The 17,701-nt window shown below is 40.7% G+C and overlaps 1 protein-coding gene across 1 annotated transcript in view; it reads right to left on the reverse strand.

Moving 5' to 3' along the window:
• Nucleotides 1–677: 677 nt before the first annotated feature.
• LOC140241478 (uncharacterized) overlaps nt 678–17,701 on the reverse strand; it is a 45,294-nt gene continuing 28,270 nt past the window's right edge. The window contains exons 2-5 of the mRNA XM_072321206.1: nt 15,783–17,450; nt 8,487–8,582; nt 5,679–5,855; nt 678–706 (exon numbers count right to left, since the gene is read on the reverse strand). Coding sequence (XP_072177307.1) covers nt 678–706; nt 5,679–5,855; nt 8,487–8,582; nt 15,783–17,433 — 1,953 coding nt within the window. The 5' untranslated portion in view covers nt 17,434–17,450. The remainder of the gene's footprint in view (nt 707–5,678; nt 5,856–8,486; nt 8,583–15,782; nt 17,451–17,701) is intronic.

Below are 17,701 nucleotides of genomic sequence, written 5' to 3' on the forward strand. Positions count from 1 at the left end.
GTTCTCACACCCGACACAGTCGACTGCAAGCCAAAATAAAATGCACAATCCTACCCAAACTGATTGATAACTTGCCAGATGCCACCATACAATGAAAGATTCATTCGTGGTTCTGTTCCTCTCACATGTAGCTTGCATTGTATGGTGATTGAATATCAAACAATGTTCCCTATTGGATTTTTTTGTTTGTTGTAAATTCAAAGTTTTTGTCATCGTTTTATGTGCAAAAGTCAGCCTCTACAATAATGCAGTCACCGGTCATTTTGAAGGAAAAGTAATCACAAATTAGTCATACAATGTACATCATAGCAAAGCTTGGGATCTTCCCTACAACTTTGCTCATTGCACGTCCAACATAACAAATATTTATAAAAAGTTAAATGGATTTGAAAAACAGAGTGTTTTCCAAAAGCATGCATGCTTTGCAGTGTCAGAATGAGACACACGAGGGATTTATACTGTGGAGCATAAAGATTTGACCAGAAGGACACTTCAGATCTTCTAAAGTGACAAGATTCCAGTCTAATGTGACAATATGGTAGTTTGTCATGAAAATCAAATTGAGCCAAAAGACACTTAACCCCCTGAACATAAGACACAGAAGGAGCAAGAGGGAAAAGATGTAATCCTCTTGTGTGGGAGGACAAAACTTGAGTATCATTGTCTCTTTAGTCTCTTCAGGTGCCCAGTTTCTCTGCATCAAAGACTGAAAGAATTGAACGGCCAAGAAATCCACACGATGTCATTGCACTTGGAGGGATGTATACTCAAAGTGTAGGGATTACTCTGGGTTTTCTATTACATACACGAAGCAAGTGTCATTGTAGACAAGCGAGCTTTACAGCGTCATGACATGACATGAAATGTGGGAAATTCTTCCTCTTGCATACCATGAATACTATGTTCATGTGATAGGAAGAATTTGAACTGTGCAGGTAATATAGGGCTCAACATTATCTAACTGGTTCAAGACTACTTTCTTACACTCTATTATTGCCACTGACCTACACATGAATTACAAAATACCTTGATTTATACTGGAAACATAAAAAAATGGCAGAGACCTGCTATCTTGTTCCCACATGAAAGCATGTATTCTTGCCACTGCTTTGATGCATATTGTAGTTGAATATCTGACAAAATTTCCACTGAAAATTTGCTTTCAGTACCGGTCAGGAATGCTTCCATGCTACACAGTACATAGTGCACACATCATAATTTCACAATGCATACTATACTAATTTCTATGTTTATCAAGCATGAATACGAGGCAGTGCATTACACCTGCTCATCACTACTGATGTCCATATCAGAAATCATGATTTTTCTCTCAGTATACAGTACAGGTAACTCCAGGGTGCCAATGTGGTAAAGCATCGCAATATTCTGAGGCATGAAAAGGCATATTTCTTGTGGAAAGCAGTATCATTACCTTTCCGGCAATAGATATGTACAGTAATAAAATTTGTAAAAACAGTGTTCATAATAAGAAATCAGTTGCTACATCCAAGAGTGATGAGTGATTTTTACATACATACGATGCCGCCTCTAACCTTATGGATGCAGCCATTCCTTTTTCTAATTTTTTCCCTGACCGCTACAGGTGTACATTATTTATGGCGCAGACACACAAAGCATGCAGCAGAATCTAAGAAATGAGGACGAAGACCTAAATCCAGTATTCCCAGAATATATTCATCTGCTATCCATGCACAGAAGAGAGGAGGAAGGAAGACAAAAGAAGAGAGAAATGACAGGAGAAAATAAGTCTAACGGAGGAGAATCTTGATATTGGAGCCACAGGGGGAATGACTGGGGACCTCAGCTAATGAATAATGATGCCTCAAAATACCTCCACTGCGCCTGCCCATTTAATGATGTGCTCGGGAGTGGGGGAGGGGCAGGGGAGGGGAACAACCCTATCCTCTTTCGACCATTTCTAAATGTCACGGCGCTTGTTTGCTGTGATACACGCACACTATCTTCCGTGTCTGTGCAGAGACAAAGTGGTGGAGGCTGCACGGCAGGGGATACAAGCTGACGGTATGCAGCAGAGAGACACAGACCTAGTTAGAGATGGGGAAGGAGGGGGGGGGGGCACAGGAGACTCAAAAAGAGGAAGGATGTGACTCGCTAGTATCCCCAAAGCATCACTTCCCATGAATACAAGTACTATTAAAGTGATAACACTCCCTCTCTTGCACACGCTCTACCAAACAGGTACTGACATCTTCATAATCTCATCTCTTTCTTTTCTCCTCCTACCACCAATAACCCTTTCTCTTTTAATTTCCTCACTTGCAGATTTTTATTTCAGTACAGTATTACAAAACTTAATGAGGTCTATCATGACATATTTTTTATCCCTCTTTTCTTTCCCCAACTGCCACAGCTTCCATGTAATGATTCCCTTCTCTGCTGTCAGAATTTTTCAATTTTTCAGACATTTTCCTTTCCTTTCACTTTGTACTGCTTCTTGATTGATTCATCCATTAATTTTCCCACCTGTTTGCCTATCTTCACATCAGCTCTATTTCACACGTTTCCAAGGTGGCTATGCACACGTCTCCACTACCAGAGCTGTGCTATTATACGCCCACTTCCATATTCTGAAAACTAATTAAGAAGACTGCAGCAATTACTGGCAAATGAGTTTATGAAACAAGTCTCCACTCCTACTCCCATCTCAAGGGATCATACACCACGTCTGCCATAAGTCATCTCCTAAGATACTGATGACCATGATACGACTTGACAACCTCTCACCAAGGCTAATACTGGTTACACATTTTACACTCATATCTCTGGGTATGAGGGTGTCACACACAAAATCGCCCAGACATACCCGCAACAGTTTCCATTTGAAGTAAATGGAGGGGATGGATTTAATCCAATACAGGATACCGTCTACGGTATGGGGAAAGCACATACTGGTAATTAAATTGCAATTTTCAAAAAGAGGCAGGGGTTAATATAGTTAAAATGTAACTGCTTAACTTATAGAAGTTCTCAGCAATGTCTGTGGTCTTGTTCACTGTAACGATAGTTGGCAACGATTGAAAAAAAAGAAAGAAAAGAAATTATGATGACTTGGCACTGAGTATTAAATTGGCATTTATTATCGGAATAACGGATAAGAAAGTAGATAACAGGATGGATCCAGAGTATGACGTCACACTGACAGCTACAAAGCCTGACTGTCAAAGTAAAAACAAAAATTGCAAGATGTACTTCCCACCCATGAAAAACTGTTTTGAGGTGCATAAATGGAAATAAAATATGACTGAATGTTAGAAAAACAAAAGCAATTGTAAAAGGTTAATGCTAGATTTCATTTCACAGTAAGAGAACTTCAAGACAAGATACTCTACAGCTCCAATAAAGGACAGGCAAAAATGTTCATGCTAAGAATACACTGAAACAATAATTGTGGCCAAATCAAAAGACAGACTTCACATACAATCTTTATCCTGGAACTACTTGCAATTTGGCCTAAATTGTTGACTTTTCAAACATCTTAGGGTATTCATAATATTAAAAAAGAAAAAAAAAGAAAGAAACATCTTTATAACAACTGCTCACACATCAAATGCTATGAATACTTATAATGGGCTATATTTAACATTCAAGTGACACACCTATGGCACTAACTACCAGCAATAACTTGGCAGTTTAATGTAACCACTGAACTTTACAGAGCCTCTGCCGAGCACATCTACCTGCTCCCTAAGGTGGTCTTGAATATGAAATGATTTCATGCCTTCCATTCAGTCTTGAATTATGCAACGCTACACGTTCATGCCCAGACATTAGTCTAATCATCTGTAATCTGTTGCGTGCCTTTCCCGATCTCACAAAGACATAACTTATCGTTACAAGAAGGCGCATACACAGTGTGATGAACCCTGGATGAGACTTGTTGAAGTTCAAAATATCCAGTCTTCTTCACTTCACTCACTTTGAGCCCAAATGACAGAAAAAAAAAACCCACAGTGGCAAAACATTTACATTATGTAGTTTCATGCTTGCGTAGGCATAGGATTTTCAGACCTAAAAATAACAGCAATTGCTAGAAGGAATTCTGAGCATTGTCAATACCTAAACTTTTTATCACCTTGTCTGCAGATTGATGCAGCAAAAAGTATGTAAATTTTCAAGTATTCTATCAATGCCAGTTGCGAAAATAGGGAAATAGCATTTACTAAACAAAATAACACAATCATTCCAAACAACCTTGAGAAAACAACTCTCTACTTGGCTCTACTCCACAGGATGCGGAGAGAACAAAAAGGCATAGACGCATGAGAAAAATTACAGATACGAAGATGATTTTTTTCTTTTTAAATTACATCTGATTGGTGCTTGATGAGCCGCTACCATAAAGCTGTTATTTTGGTAGGCTGAATAGGTTGCGAAGTGGTAAGTGAAATTATATCCTCTAAAATGAAGACCAAAAATAGTTCTGCATAGAATAAAGCCATACAAACTTAAAATGTATACTTACATACTCTATCTCAAGATGCAAGAAAAGGGCCCTTACAGCATTAATAAAAAAAAAAAAATGAGTTTTCACTGCCACATTGTAGAATGAATTCTGATGTATTTAGATGCAAACTGTTTTCTGAAATACCACTCCTAAATGATCCAATTATGACATTTAAGAAAGCATGTTTATTGTTTTGTCCAGATCCTACCACTTTTTTTTATGCGTCTATGCATGTGCATGCAGCTAGCTAGCTAACCATTTTTTTTTTTCTTTCCCCATATTGCTTTGTCAAACTTCTGCGCGGTTTTATGGCGTTTGTGTGCAACAGAGCTGAGGGCACTTTTCTTGCGTCATGGCCCATATATGACAATGTTCGTGCTTTATGAGAGAATGGTATCCAACCACATTAAAAAGTAATGCTAGGTGAGAGTGCATTCCAAAACCATAATAGTGCACATCAGCAACGTATTAATTAGCAAGTATGTGTATCGAAGCATACAATTCATCAGTAATAGTTGGTCCCAGTGGCGATTCTTTAACTGTGTGTGTACTTACATAGAGATCAATGATATTCAAATCAGTACACACAATTTATTATGGGGATTCTCAAATACATCCGAGCAGGGCCAGCCTTCCCACTCTGTGGTATCCCCATACTACTGGGTCTTTAATTAAACTGCGGGTGAACAGGGCTATAAGATCAGGCACCTGTCCCCCATAGATTTCAGACTATTTGCAAGGCCTTCTGCATTTGTTTCCCCACACTCGTATTCCATGGAGCAAATCAGTAGGCCTATACTAGATTTATAAATTTAATGGATATAATATTCTGTTGACATTTGTCTATTTAAATTATTTAGGATGTCTAGTTCAAAGAGGCATTCTTGCACTCTTGTAGCACAATAGTTTTCTGTGCTCAAACAAATGATTTATCATTATCATCATTATTCTGTAAAGTCTGGGGTAGATGAGTAAGGCAGGGCTGCCAACATTCAAACTTCAAATCAGGAAAGTTTAACAAAAAAAAAAAAACCTCACACAATTAGGAAGCCATTTGTGTGTTTACAGAGATTTTTATATTATTTTTCAAGACATGAAGATATGTTTCTGTTTTCAGGGAGCTTCCTTCAGAATGATCTTTGAGGGAGACGTGACAGCGGAGGATAAGGACTACAGATGGAAAAACATTTACCTTTTGGGTGCCCAGGGCCCACGGGGCCAGAGTGCTGTTCAATGGCCTTGAGAAAGCTGAGGAGAGGTATGATGCACTGTTGGAAGAGCAAACACGTCTTGCTCTCCATCTGGCCTGGGCCAAGGTGGGACAGGAGACACTTGTCGGTACGCATGGAGGCCAGAACCTCACACATACCTGGTGGCATCACGGCAGAGTGATGGAGGGATGAGGAGGAGGAGGAGGAGGAGGGAAGAGGAGGAGGAGGAATGAGGAGGAGGGAGAGGAGGAAGAGGAGGAGGAGGAAGAGAAGGAGGAGGAGGAAGATGATAATGAGAAAGAGGAAGAGGATGAAGGGGAGGATGAAGGGGAGGAGGAGGAGGAGGAAGTGATGGAGGAAGAAGATAAAGAGCAAAAGAAATAGAAGAGGAGGAAGAGGTGGAAGGGAGGATGAAGAAGTAGAGGAAGAGGACAAAGAGGAAGAGGAGGAGGAGGAAGAGGGGGAAGAGGAAGAGGAGGAGGAGGAAGAGGGGGAAGAGGAGGAGGAGGAAGAAGACGGGGAAGAGGAGGAGGAGGAGGAGGAGGAAGAGGTGGAAGGAAAGGGAAAGGACAACATGGATGAGGAGGAAGAGGAGGCAGAGCATGGTAGGGTAAGAGATGAAGAGAATATGGAGAGAAGACATTCAAAATGATGTAACATATCGATGAAGACTACATATTTGTAATTTATCTTTCCTTCCTTATTTTCCTCATACCCTTTCATTGAATGAGAAATTGGTGAAGAAATCTATACAGCAACACAAAGAAACAACAACAGCATACTCATGTACATTCAATATATATTGTGAACACAAATGAAAAGTTGCTTCAAATGGAGAAATGGAAATTATAACGCATGCTAAATTCAATTTCAGAAATACTATCTTTTTACATCTTAAAATCATATTTTCTTCTGTTGGATGACCTGAAAAATACATCTTTATTGGCAGCTTACACTGTACCTTCTCCTGCTTAACATGAATAATCTAGTAATGATTTGGGGCCTTTTATTGAAGGGGGATGGGAACGGGCCAAAGTAATAAGAAAGAAAGGAAACGGATGTGGAGTCTAACCCTGGTATGGTATATTTCAACCCATCTCATCCCATCCTACCCCACCCTGCCCACAAATATCTTAAGACATGCAGAGAGGCCTTTTCTACTTCAATGCAATCTACCACACACTTGAGGAGAGGTACACTGTATCTGCTTTAAAAAACACATTTCTGGCAGATTAGAACAGAGGGCTCTATCTCCAGGTGCCAGTATGAGATAATCAAAGTCAAATTTATCTCATTTCAAAGACCATGAAAAAGACCCAGTGTTTGTAAAACAGATCTAAGCATGACAGACGTGATCAGTCCATTGATAAGACACACCCCCAAAACTCCACTCAGAATATATCACACATAGGTTGTATACACTGTATACACCATTACAAAATAATACCATTAAAACACTGATAACAGTCAAGACTTGGACGTACACTTCTTCGACATTGTTGCATGAAATGAAGGCAATGACTCTTTAAATGTTGTAATTATATTTGAAAAATAAAGAGAAAAATTAAAGAGCTGGTCCTTTCAATACATGTACTCGTTCAAGATTGGGCTCACCCTTTGAGATGCACCCTGGGAGTGACAATAAACACAAAAATTGACTCAGATTCATATTGTATAAATTCAGCAGCTGGGAGGAAGAACATAAATCACAATACACATGTACATGTACAGGTAACATCCAAAACACTGCATGAAATCTGCTATTAAACAAACTTTCTCAGGTCGTGAAAATCATTGTAAGCACGTTAGACACACTATGTGTGCAATGTACAAGATGGTATCATTGGACACACCTACAAAATTCAATTATGACATTATCAAATAAGTCACTCTATAAATTGCAATGCATTATGGGTAGAGATGGACAGAGGAAGCCAGTCTGTGTATAGGTCTTTATGTTGGACTCTGCATCTTCTCATGTGTCCACCTCTAGTGCGTTGCAGGCCACTGGAGCTAATCTAATTCTGCTCGCAGCCATTCTACTGGTTTTGCTTTCCCTTTTCTCTTGGGATCGTGTGTATCATGTGTGCAGAGGGGGGGGGGGGGGGGGGGGGTGGTGGAGAGAGAAGAAAAAAAAAGAAGAAGCAGATTTTGAAGAGATTCCCGGGCAAATTTCTACCTGCTGAAACCAATTTAGATCTTGCTGTGCATAATAAGTGAAAGCGTGGTGCCAACTGCACATAATTACATTTCCAGGAATACTTCATCCAAACCAACCATGGGTTCCTTCTTTTTAGATTGCAGGGTTCTTGCGGAATGAAATACACAGCTTACATCATTTCGAGGAGTCCATGAGTGTTGAAGCCCTCTATAGACATTTCTGACTCAGTACCTTCCCATCATGCCTCTAACTCACCTGACCTTTTCAAGTCCTGACACGGCCAGGATAGTGCTTGGCCAAAGTCTAATGGTCTAATCAACATCATCACTACCACTTGATTACCTTACCATCAATTATTGTCAGCCATTACGGGATCATGACCACATGATTAGTATTATCATCAATCTCACCATTGTTTTGGACTTCTTTAATTAGTCATTTACATCAGCAAAAACCATTATTGCTGTCATCATCTTCACTGTCAGCAACATCAGCAACATCATTACCATCAGTTCTGGATAGATTCAGCAAATTCTTATAGTCTTTTAGCTTACTCATAATTTCAATAGCCTTAGCCTCCCTCCACACAGCCTCTCATGTACATGACCTTTCCCCAGGGGCTACTGACCTCTATCCCAAGCAGCAAGTACAGTGGTCAGCTGCAGGCTGGTGGCCAGACTCTGTAAGGCCCTCAAGGCTCCTTGTGACAGCCGGTTCTTTTGCTCTGTAATGAATAAAACATGCAGACAATCAGATCAAGCATACATCTTTTACCATGATAGATCAATGGTAATCTGTCCATGAATATATCTATAGAAATTGGAATTTGCTCTCTGGATACAAATTCACTGTATGTCAAACAAAGGTGATGCATCTGTCCATGAATTCTAAACCAGGGTATGAGAGGGAATATTTTTTTTTTTCAAAAAAATTCAAGAATATCCATCATACATCATTAGATAATCAAATGAATATGCTGTGTTCCCATAATTAATTAACCTTGCTGCAATGTGACACTAAAAAATTACACTTAACTGCATGTAAAGTCAATCATATCCTGTGCTTCCTATGATGCATTATATCATACACAAGTCCTTGGTACACATCATTCTGTTCACCGACTATCCAAGCATCTATGTGAAGATATAAACCACCTGCTACACTGTACATACAACTACACTGCATATTAGAATGTAGCACACAGGCTTAGTACTACACATGGATGGAGAGATGCTGTATCACACATTTATCATCAACTTCCAGTTGTTACATAATATTGAAATCTAGGGGACCAATCATTTTTTTTAAAAATGATTAGCACTGTAAAGATACATCTCCATACTGTATCCTCCAAATTCCAAATCTATGTAGTATAAGTGTACTATTCAAGCTTGAATGCAGAAGGTGTAGACCATTATACACAAATGACGGATCACAAATAGTATCTCACTACATAACAGAGAGGGAGAGAGAGATTTAGATATCGTCCGTTGAGAATGATAAGGGCATAAAGTGGTCACTAAACCCATAGTGTTCAAGACAATTTAACGCCCTTCTCATTCACAACAGACGATATTATGACATCATAAGGGACCCTGCATCACAAAATCAACAAAAAGTCGCCATACCCACATTTTTCGTTAAGGGCAGATTCTGAAAGAGCAGACTTTAAGCTTTAAAATGATGTATTATAACTCAATTCAAATGAACTCTCCTAATCTATCCTAATAGTGGAAAGAAAGAACTGAGAAAAGAGGCTCTGAAGTACAGGGTCTATTCAAGTGCTTAATCTTTACCCAGCCACGCTAGCTGTGTGACGAATGAACAAAAAACAGGATGTTAACCACTGGAGCAACTACAATGAAGGGATTATCAGAGAAAGCTGAAATTGAGCATGCTTTATTAATACATTCTGTCCATGATTAATGCCAACTTTCAATGCAGTAGCATCATTCTTTCCAAAGTTACTGGAGTTGAAAGTGAAGAGTATGGACAGGGTTTTTTTAGAAATGAAAAGAGGACTCTATGAGAAACACCTAATCACACTATTGCACCAAAAAGTGTTTGAGAAAAACTGCTAAAAACAATAAGTTCCTGTTTGTTATATGATCCCAAACTTAAGTATAATGTAGAAAAAGACTTGCTCTTTCAGAAAATATGAAAAATTCTCGATTGGCTAGGTTGACCCATTCACCTATTTTCAGTCCCAACACAAAATCAGTGCATGCGACTTTTTGTTGGTCCTGTGATGCACGGTCACATACGACATATAGGAATGTGAGGGATGGGATACAACCCTAATGACAACGACCCACAGATCTTGTCGTACATCACACGCTAACGGCGTCTTTGATCTCCAACCGTGACCCTCTACTGATGAATTATGCATGAAAAATGCAGGTGTGCCCCATCGACCAACGAGGGCGAAGGGGGGGGGGGGGGAGGGGCAAGCAGTAGTGGCCTCTTAGCAGAACTCTGCTGCAGCATTCATGATGAAAATCAGTACTGGGCACTTTAACCCGTTGAGGACGAGTCCCGAGTATACTCGGGCAGGTGTCTATGGGAAATGCGTGTTGTAGCAAAATCAAACCGTCCTCAACGGGTTAAATAATGACTTAGGTTGTACCAACAGCATTCTGTATGTTCATTCTGTGCTCAGATTGGTAGAGTTGATAATGTTTGTTTGTTAGTTTTTTTAACCATTTCTATCAAGGAGAGCTCATCAGGAGAAGATCACCAAAACACACAAGCAAGAGCATCTGCAGACTTTGTGGAAAATTTATATGCATTTATGATGTCTCTAAGAACACATTCTTAACTCAAAAATTGAATTTCATGCTGATTTGGAGTTAAAAAGTTAAACGGGTATGTTATATTATAGTATGCCAAAGTGTATGTCAAAGTGGACTAATGAAAGAATAACATGACATATTTCCAATCACATTACCTTTCAGATGAGCAAGGGGAAAAATGTATCCTCCCCCATCACATTTAAGATGAGATTTCTTTGGATAGTAAGTTTTGGCACACACTGCTACAAGGACTGCAATCACATACGATCTCATTTAGATTTTAACTGCAATTTCCTGTTTAATTAATGGCATCACAAATAAGATTGTGGTTTGTCTTTAATCTCTGCATAACAAAACTACTTGTCAACATGGAAACTAAACACAAACCAACTTCTGCCCTTATTGCTCTAACTACACGGGCTTAGAATCCCTCATAAGGATTTGTAAAAGCTGTACAAATGGACACTTGTGCCTTGAAATGGGAAACACCAGTGCAATCTATGGCTTGTCCACATCTTTAGGACAGTGGAACCTTTCACAGAGAAATCACAGAAAAGAACCTGTGTATGATGTTGAATTGAGCCTACGTGTAATCTGCACCATGCTCTATACAGTGTACCCATCAATCATCATAGCAGCATTACCAGTCTGAGTGAGATGCACTGACATATGGCAGGGGCCCTAACCCATGAGAGAGCTGCCTCGGAATCTACAGCCATAGAAGCAGACCGAGCTTGCTGGACGAGTTCCCACTTTGCCTCTTCTACGTTGTGGACCTGCATTCATGTTTGAATTAACCTGTCAAAGACAAGTCCCGAGCATACTCGGACAGGTATCTATGGGATATGCGTGTTGTAGCAAGTTCAGTCGGTCTTCAATGGGTTAATGTGGTATTTCATACCACAGTGATTTGTTGGCTCCATTCTCATTGGCAAAACACCATGGTAATAGATATTGCGGTAATTCACTCAGTACTATTCACATTCATGAAATACAATGGTATTTCTGGTCCAAAACTCAGCAACATTACACCTCTCTGAGCTAAGTGCACACATTGAGAATATCTCCTAAAGGAAAAAGAGAGAAAGTGTGTCAGGGCGTGTGAGATATACTGGTACACTGCTATACGATCGGTGGCATTTACTAACACGATTCACACTTTAACCTCCCATGAATATTTCAGGTGAAGTTTGAATTACCACCCTAACTCCCACAGCATTTTGCAATGTGAATGCACCTACTGCTGCAATTTATACATCACATTTCTCTCCAATGAAACAGGTTTACAAGTCTACACAAGACAGTCTTTATCTCAATTAATTTGAGTGGGTCCTCTATGACAGCATGATGGGCGAAAAGTGTTTGTGTTTTTGTTTTCATTTACATATCCACCATTTCTGTAAGGGCAAGATGCTAAGTAGTACTGACTGCCAAAATATTGTCATAGCTAGCGACATGTAACATATGCTCCTCTCAGAGCTGAGGGAAAAAGCGTGGGAGGCGCAAGAACTTGGCAAGGATAGCTTTATACCAGAAACAGCAGTGCAACTTCACACGACCATTTTCATTATGTATTCAACTACTATGCATAACTGCATTACCGAGGATTCATACGCCAACCAGACGAAGTCCGCATGAGGTTTCCCCGAGGATTGTGCAGAGTAGCAACAAATCAGTGAAACAATCTATCTTTGCCGATAGACTTGAAATTTTGTATGGCAAGTTCAATGAAGTCCTCGCCATCTACTGAACAGAAGAGTAGCAGTCATAAATTTGAATATTTATGAAGTTGGCCTATTGCAATAACCACACAATGTATCTATCATCTCATGCACCGATATCAGCCCAAATGTATAATGGCATGATATTTTCAAACAAGGTAGACACTGGTGTATTCTCCCCACGTCACTTCTCCTCTGTTCCACCCTTCTTACATCTCTCTCCTGATTGGAGTCATATGACCAGATTTGTTAATCATTGCAAAGCCACCACCATTTGACAGCATACCTCAAAAGTCCATTAGTTCCTTATTACCAAACTCTCCAGCTCTGCATGCCGATGAAGCAATTTCAACCAACCCGACATCTCCACAAAACCATGAAGAGTCAATGCACAATATGTGGATCACAAAAATAACTGTGACATGCAAATTATCTAGCCCAGGGAAAAAAAATATATTTCTGCTCTCTATCTAAAAATTCATTCTACCAACGCCATATCAATGGCAAATTGATATGGTAATATCACATCACATTTCGGATCAAACTTTCTCTTGGAGTGGTTAAAAACACATTGACACAAGGATTATTTTCAACAGCTATTTTCTGTGAATGCATTTCTTAGTAAGCCCAGAATAAAACCAATGCATATTATTACAAGACAAATAATCTGATGTATTAATTTTTGTTGAAACTTTTTTTTTGCTTTTTTAGGTGAGTCATTTATCTTTTTTTTTTAATTTATTTATTTATTTTTACAGTCAATACGCATTTTATTTTTTACTGTCAACAAGCATTCCCACATACAAGAGTAAGGCAGAATAATAAATCAGGAAAAAGCAAGAAAGTTGTCACCAGAATCAGCTGCTGGTGCCACCTCCAGCCCGCTGCCAGACTTGATGGGACAAACATAGATTCAAACCCCCAGTGTTTCTCCTCAAAATGTGAAATGCAATTATTGTGCCGAGGTGACGACGGAGAAGCGCTGAATCAGCATCAGTCGTTCACATTCATGTCTCCTGAAAATTAACATCTCCCGAGTCTTCTTGTTTTCCCCCCTTACATCACTCCTCGCCCACCAAATTACATCTGCCTTTGTATGCCAGTCAATTACTTCTGCAAAGCATCAATGCATATCACTTCTGAGTGCAGAGTACCCCCAGCATCCCTAATACAGTGCTAGCTAGTATGCTCCCAGCATAGGTGCACCTCACACTGTCAAGAGACATAATTTTAGGAGTGCCCCAAGATACTGTGTTCCTGTCTACAGAAGAATACCGGTACAATGCATGCCTCCCAACAACCCGATAACAACAAGTATTCCAATAATAGCAAACACGTGCTGTAAATCACATTATAGACCCTAAGCAACATCACTGAAAAGGGGTTTCTTTTTCACTTCAATGCTTTTCAGCCCACATGATTTCTGATACAAATATTGAATTGAAATGTCAAGTGATTCGTTGTTGGTGTTTGTATTCTGAAAATAATGACGCTAAAGGCTTAAGAGCATCCAGGTAGAAATTCATGATTTGCAGAATATTTCAGAATGACATGTACAGTGTACAATGTAGGGTAAATCTACACTGTACCAAAGCAATACAGAATATTATAGAAGCTTTGGTGAGATGTAATGAAATTCATTCTTGAAATTTTCCCTTTGTCCTTTGGCAATACACAATCTCATGGAGATTGCCTGAAAAGAAGAATTTCACTGAATTTTTAATCACAATTTCCCTGCCCCTTCAACGCCACCTCCATCCAGCTGCCCCCCATCTCAAACAGGAAGTTAAGGTCATGTGACATCAGCAAACACTGTCAGGTAAATATAGGAAATTGAATTACACCCTAATGGGAATTACAGAACCTAATTTGGGGAGTATTGCCGCCAGATCAGGGAACCTGTTTGTAATCTTCTTGCATCAATACAGGCATCCATGAGCATCCACATATTCTGAACACTGCACCACCCCTTTCATCTGCCTTTCAATTCATACTAATAAAGTGCCCCAATTATTCACAAATCAGGCAACTCTTTTCAACATCACAGTGCTCTGGAGTGCTCTGAATATTCTACTCATGGCCTAACATCCTAGGAGAAAATTACTGCACAGTAACGATGGCTGTCATCTACACATATATCATTTTGGGTTCTTTTTCTTGCTTCTTTGAAACAGATACTGATTGGAACTTACCATTTCTTACTCTAGATTCTCCCTCCACTTTTACTAATTGGTTAGTCACAAGTTTTTTAATTCCAGCACTCCACAAATCTACCGTCAGAATAGCAGCATTCTGTATCTCTTGTTGTTTTCATTTTGTTTCTGTCTTTTCTTACAAGTGGCCATGAATTACGGCATCGGCTCATTGGCTACTTTATGGCAACCTTATTCTGGACACGTCACACAGATGTCCTTGAAATCATGTCTTCCTCATGAACTGCTTCACTAGTTGCTGGTTTCGTTCACACATGGGCAGTCAACAGCTCCCCTAATGAGGTGGAATCGAATCAAACATCCCTGGCAAACGTCTATTCATATCTCCGCACTCAAACCCTGGCAGCATCAGACTGCGGCAGAAATCGCTGAGGAGGTCGGTCACATGACTGTCTCTCCCACCTTGCCGTAACTGACATTTATTTTCCCCGACAGTGCTGCTGATGCACAGACTGCTCAACAACAAGCCGGCCACACTCCTTCAGAGAGCCAATAATGAGCCAATTAACGACAAGTCAGAAAAACAGTTCTATGAATAAATTCTCTGTGGAAATCTTGATGTAGGCCTGTGCCAGTATTAGCAACTTCCATGCTGATAATGGTAATAAATAAAATGAAAAAACTTCCCTCTCACACTATATTGAAATCACACAGTTGGAACTTTTCAGCTACACATTTTTTGTTGCATATTACAGTGTTTCGTCATATATGGGGTACAGTTCCTGGTGTGAATCTACTTGAATGCAGGTGTACTGCTTACTTTTTGATGGTTAATTCTGAAGACAAAATGTATTATACTATTAATATCATACCACAAACTCTGGACAACTACAAGACGACATCCCAGGTAAGATACGGTGCAACATTGATTCAAGATATACAAAGTAGCTGCTCTCTGAGATATCATGTGTTTTTTCCTTCGTAGAAACTAGAGATTCCTAAAATAAAATAAAACCAACTTTGAAACCAATGAACAGAACATACTTCACTGTATTCCCTGAACGCTGTTAGGCAATTTGATCTTTATTACAAGGGAAAAAATCCTTTTCTGTTGGCTCAAGAAATTTTCATATGGCAGTTTGTGGAAGTATGGGTGCTTTAATACAAAAGAGTAATACAAAAGAGAAACACTTTCTTTGACAACACAACATCGGCAAAGAAATAAGGACTGTAACTGACATTGGAATTGATACTCCACCTTTGGTACATGTTGCCTCCATAACCCATACCAGGGTCATGGCTGCGAGGTCATCAACCTGCGACACGTGGCCAACAACCTCTTCCCCTTGGTCGCTGCCATACTTCTTCCACAGGATCTGCTGGAGGGCACTGCCCAGGTTGGAGCCAAACTCCTGCCAGAGCTGCTCAAAGTAGAGTCCACAGAGCTGCTGGCGTGTGCCCTGGGTCAGGGAGTCACCCCACCGCACCGACTTCCTCTGGGAGGGGTCCCGACTCTTTAACCCACCCCCTCCACCAGACAGGGCTGATGTCTTCGACTTTCTGCTCAGGTCACTCATGATACCACTGCTCTTACTGGTCTTGACCTGCCTCTGAAGGAGGTTGGTGGAGGTGGCCAGGGCACCCAGGAGCTTCACAATAAACTCCTCTTCATACATCTCTACATGACTGAGAGGTGATGTCCGTCCGGAAAGGTCCAGGGCTTTACTGTCCTTGAGATCCCACATTGCACTGATAACAGAACTACTGGACTGCAACGTTACTGAGGTCACTTCCCCTCCTATGTCATCCCGGAGACTCTCTGTGAGGCTGCTGTAATAGGCCTGCCAGTCAAAGAGAAACCCAGGACTCTTGATGGCTGTTAGGTATTTCGAGTTTGCTGTTAGAAAGTGTAGTGTCCTGATAGCCACTGGGCGTGACCGCTCCTTGGCGAGAATTGTCAGCAGGCGACTGCAAGTGTATGGTGAACAGGAGTGAATCAGACCAGGTGAGTCCATGAATTCAGCCTCTCTAGACACCGAGGACAGTGATGTGCGCGGAAGGGTGAACCGCTCAAATAGTACTGATGGCCTGGCAAGTAGCCTATTAAACTCCTCTATACCTCGGCCTACATTGAATAGCAATTCTTGTGACATGGAACTTGCATGGTTAAAAGCTAGCACCCGTATACCCGTGTATATGAGTCTGTGAAGCCAACAGAGTACACAATCTCGCCAATAGTACAAAGTTTTGCTCATGTTTACAAAGTCCAGGCGGAGTTGTGGTAGAAGCAGTTGCAGCCACTTGTCAGAGTGCAGTTGGTGCTGAATTGATGCCCAGTCACTCAGCTGCGTTCGTAGCTCCTCACATAAACTTGGCAAGTACTCCAACTTGGTGGTGGGGTCTGCGCACTCACAAGCCTCCAATGATTTCAGCGTGTTCTGCTCAGCTAGTACTAGCTCTTGGAGGTTTAAGACAAGTTCTCGCATCTGCGATGCTCTGTACATGCAGTCTCTAAAAAGCTGGAGTTGCGCTCTACGGACAAGCAGAGAATGCAGATCCGAGTAGTGGTGTGCAATTGCAACACTGTACTTATTGTGGATAAATGCCGAAGACACCCGACCCCTTGTTCTGAGACATGGTCGATTCTGTGGCTTGAGGAGCTCAAAGCACTCCTCCAAGATCTGGACACAATGTGAGATCTCCTCCTTGGAAAATTGTGGGAGAGATGATTGCGAGCCTTGAACTTGGGATTTGGGGGCGGGGACAGGTGCTGTGGGTAGCATCTCCCCCTGGGGGGTGCCAGGAGATGGGGGCGGGGTATCCAGATCCAGTGCGGGAGTGCCGTGAAGAACTTGGAGGGGCGGCAGCCTGCGAACCGGTGGCTCTACCATTGTGCCACCTGGATCCATGTCGCAGATGACTTAGTCTGGATACAACAGAGACAAAAAAGAGTAACAAAAGTTAACATTGACACGTCAGAACAGTACTGTTAAATACTCTGGTTTGTCAGACAAGCAGTATTGTATTAATACAGTTACAGGTGTACATATATGCCACATTAAGGCTTAACCTGCAAAGGAAATCTATGATTTATTCTCCCTGAAGAAAACAGACTCTTAAATTTCTACAGTCATTGATCTGTATGAGAACTCCAATTAAAGGTACTTGCATATCTTT

The sequence above is a fragment of the Diadema setosum genome, chromosome 18 (genome assembly GCF_964275005.1).
Source record: "Diadema setosum chromosome 18, eeDiaSeto1, whole genome shotgun sequence".
NCBI lineage: Eukaryota > Metazoa > Echinodermata > Echinoidea > Diadematoida > Diadematidae > Diadema > Diadema setosum.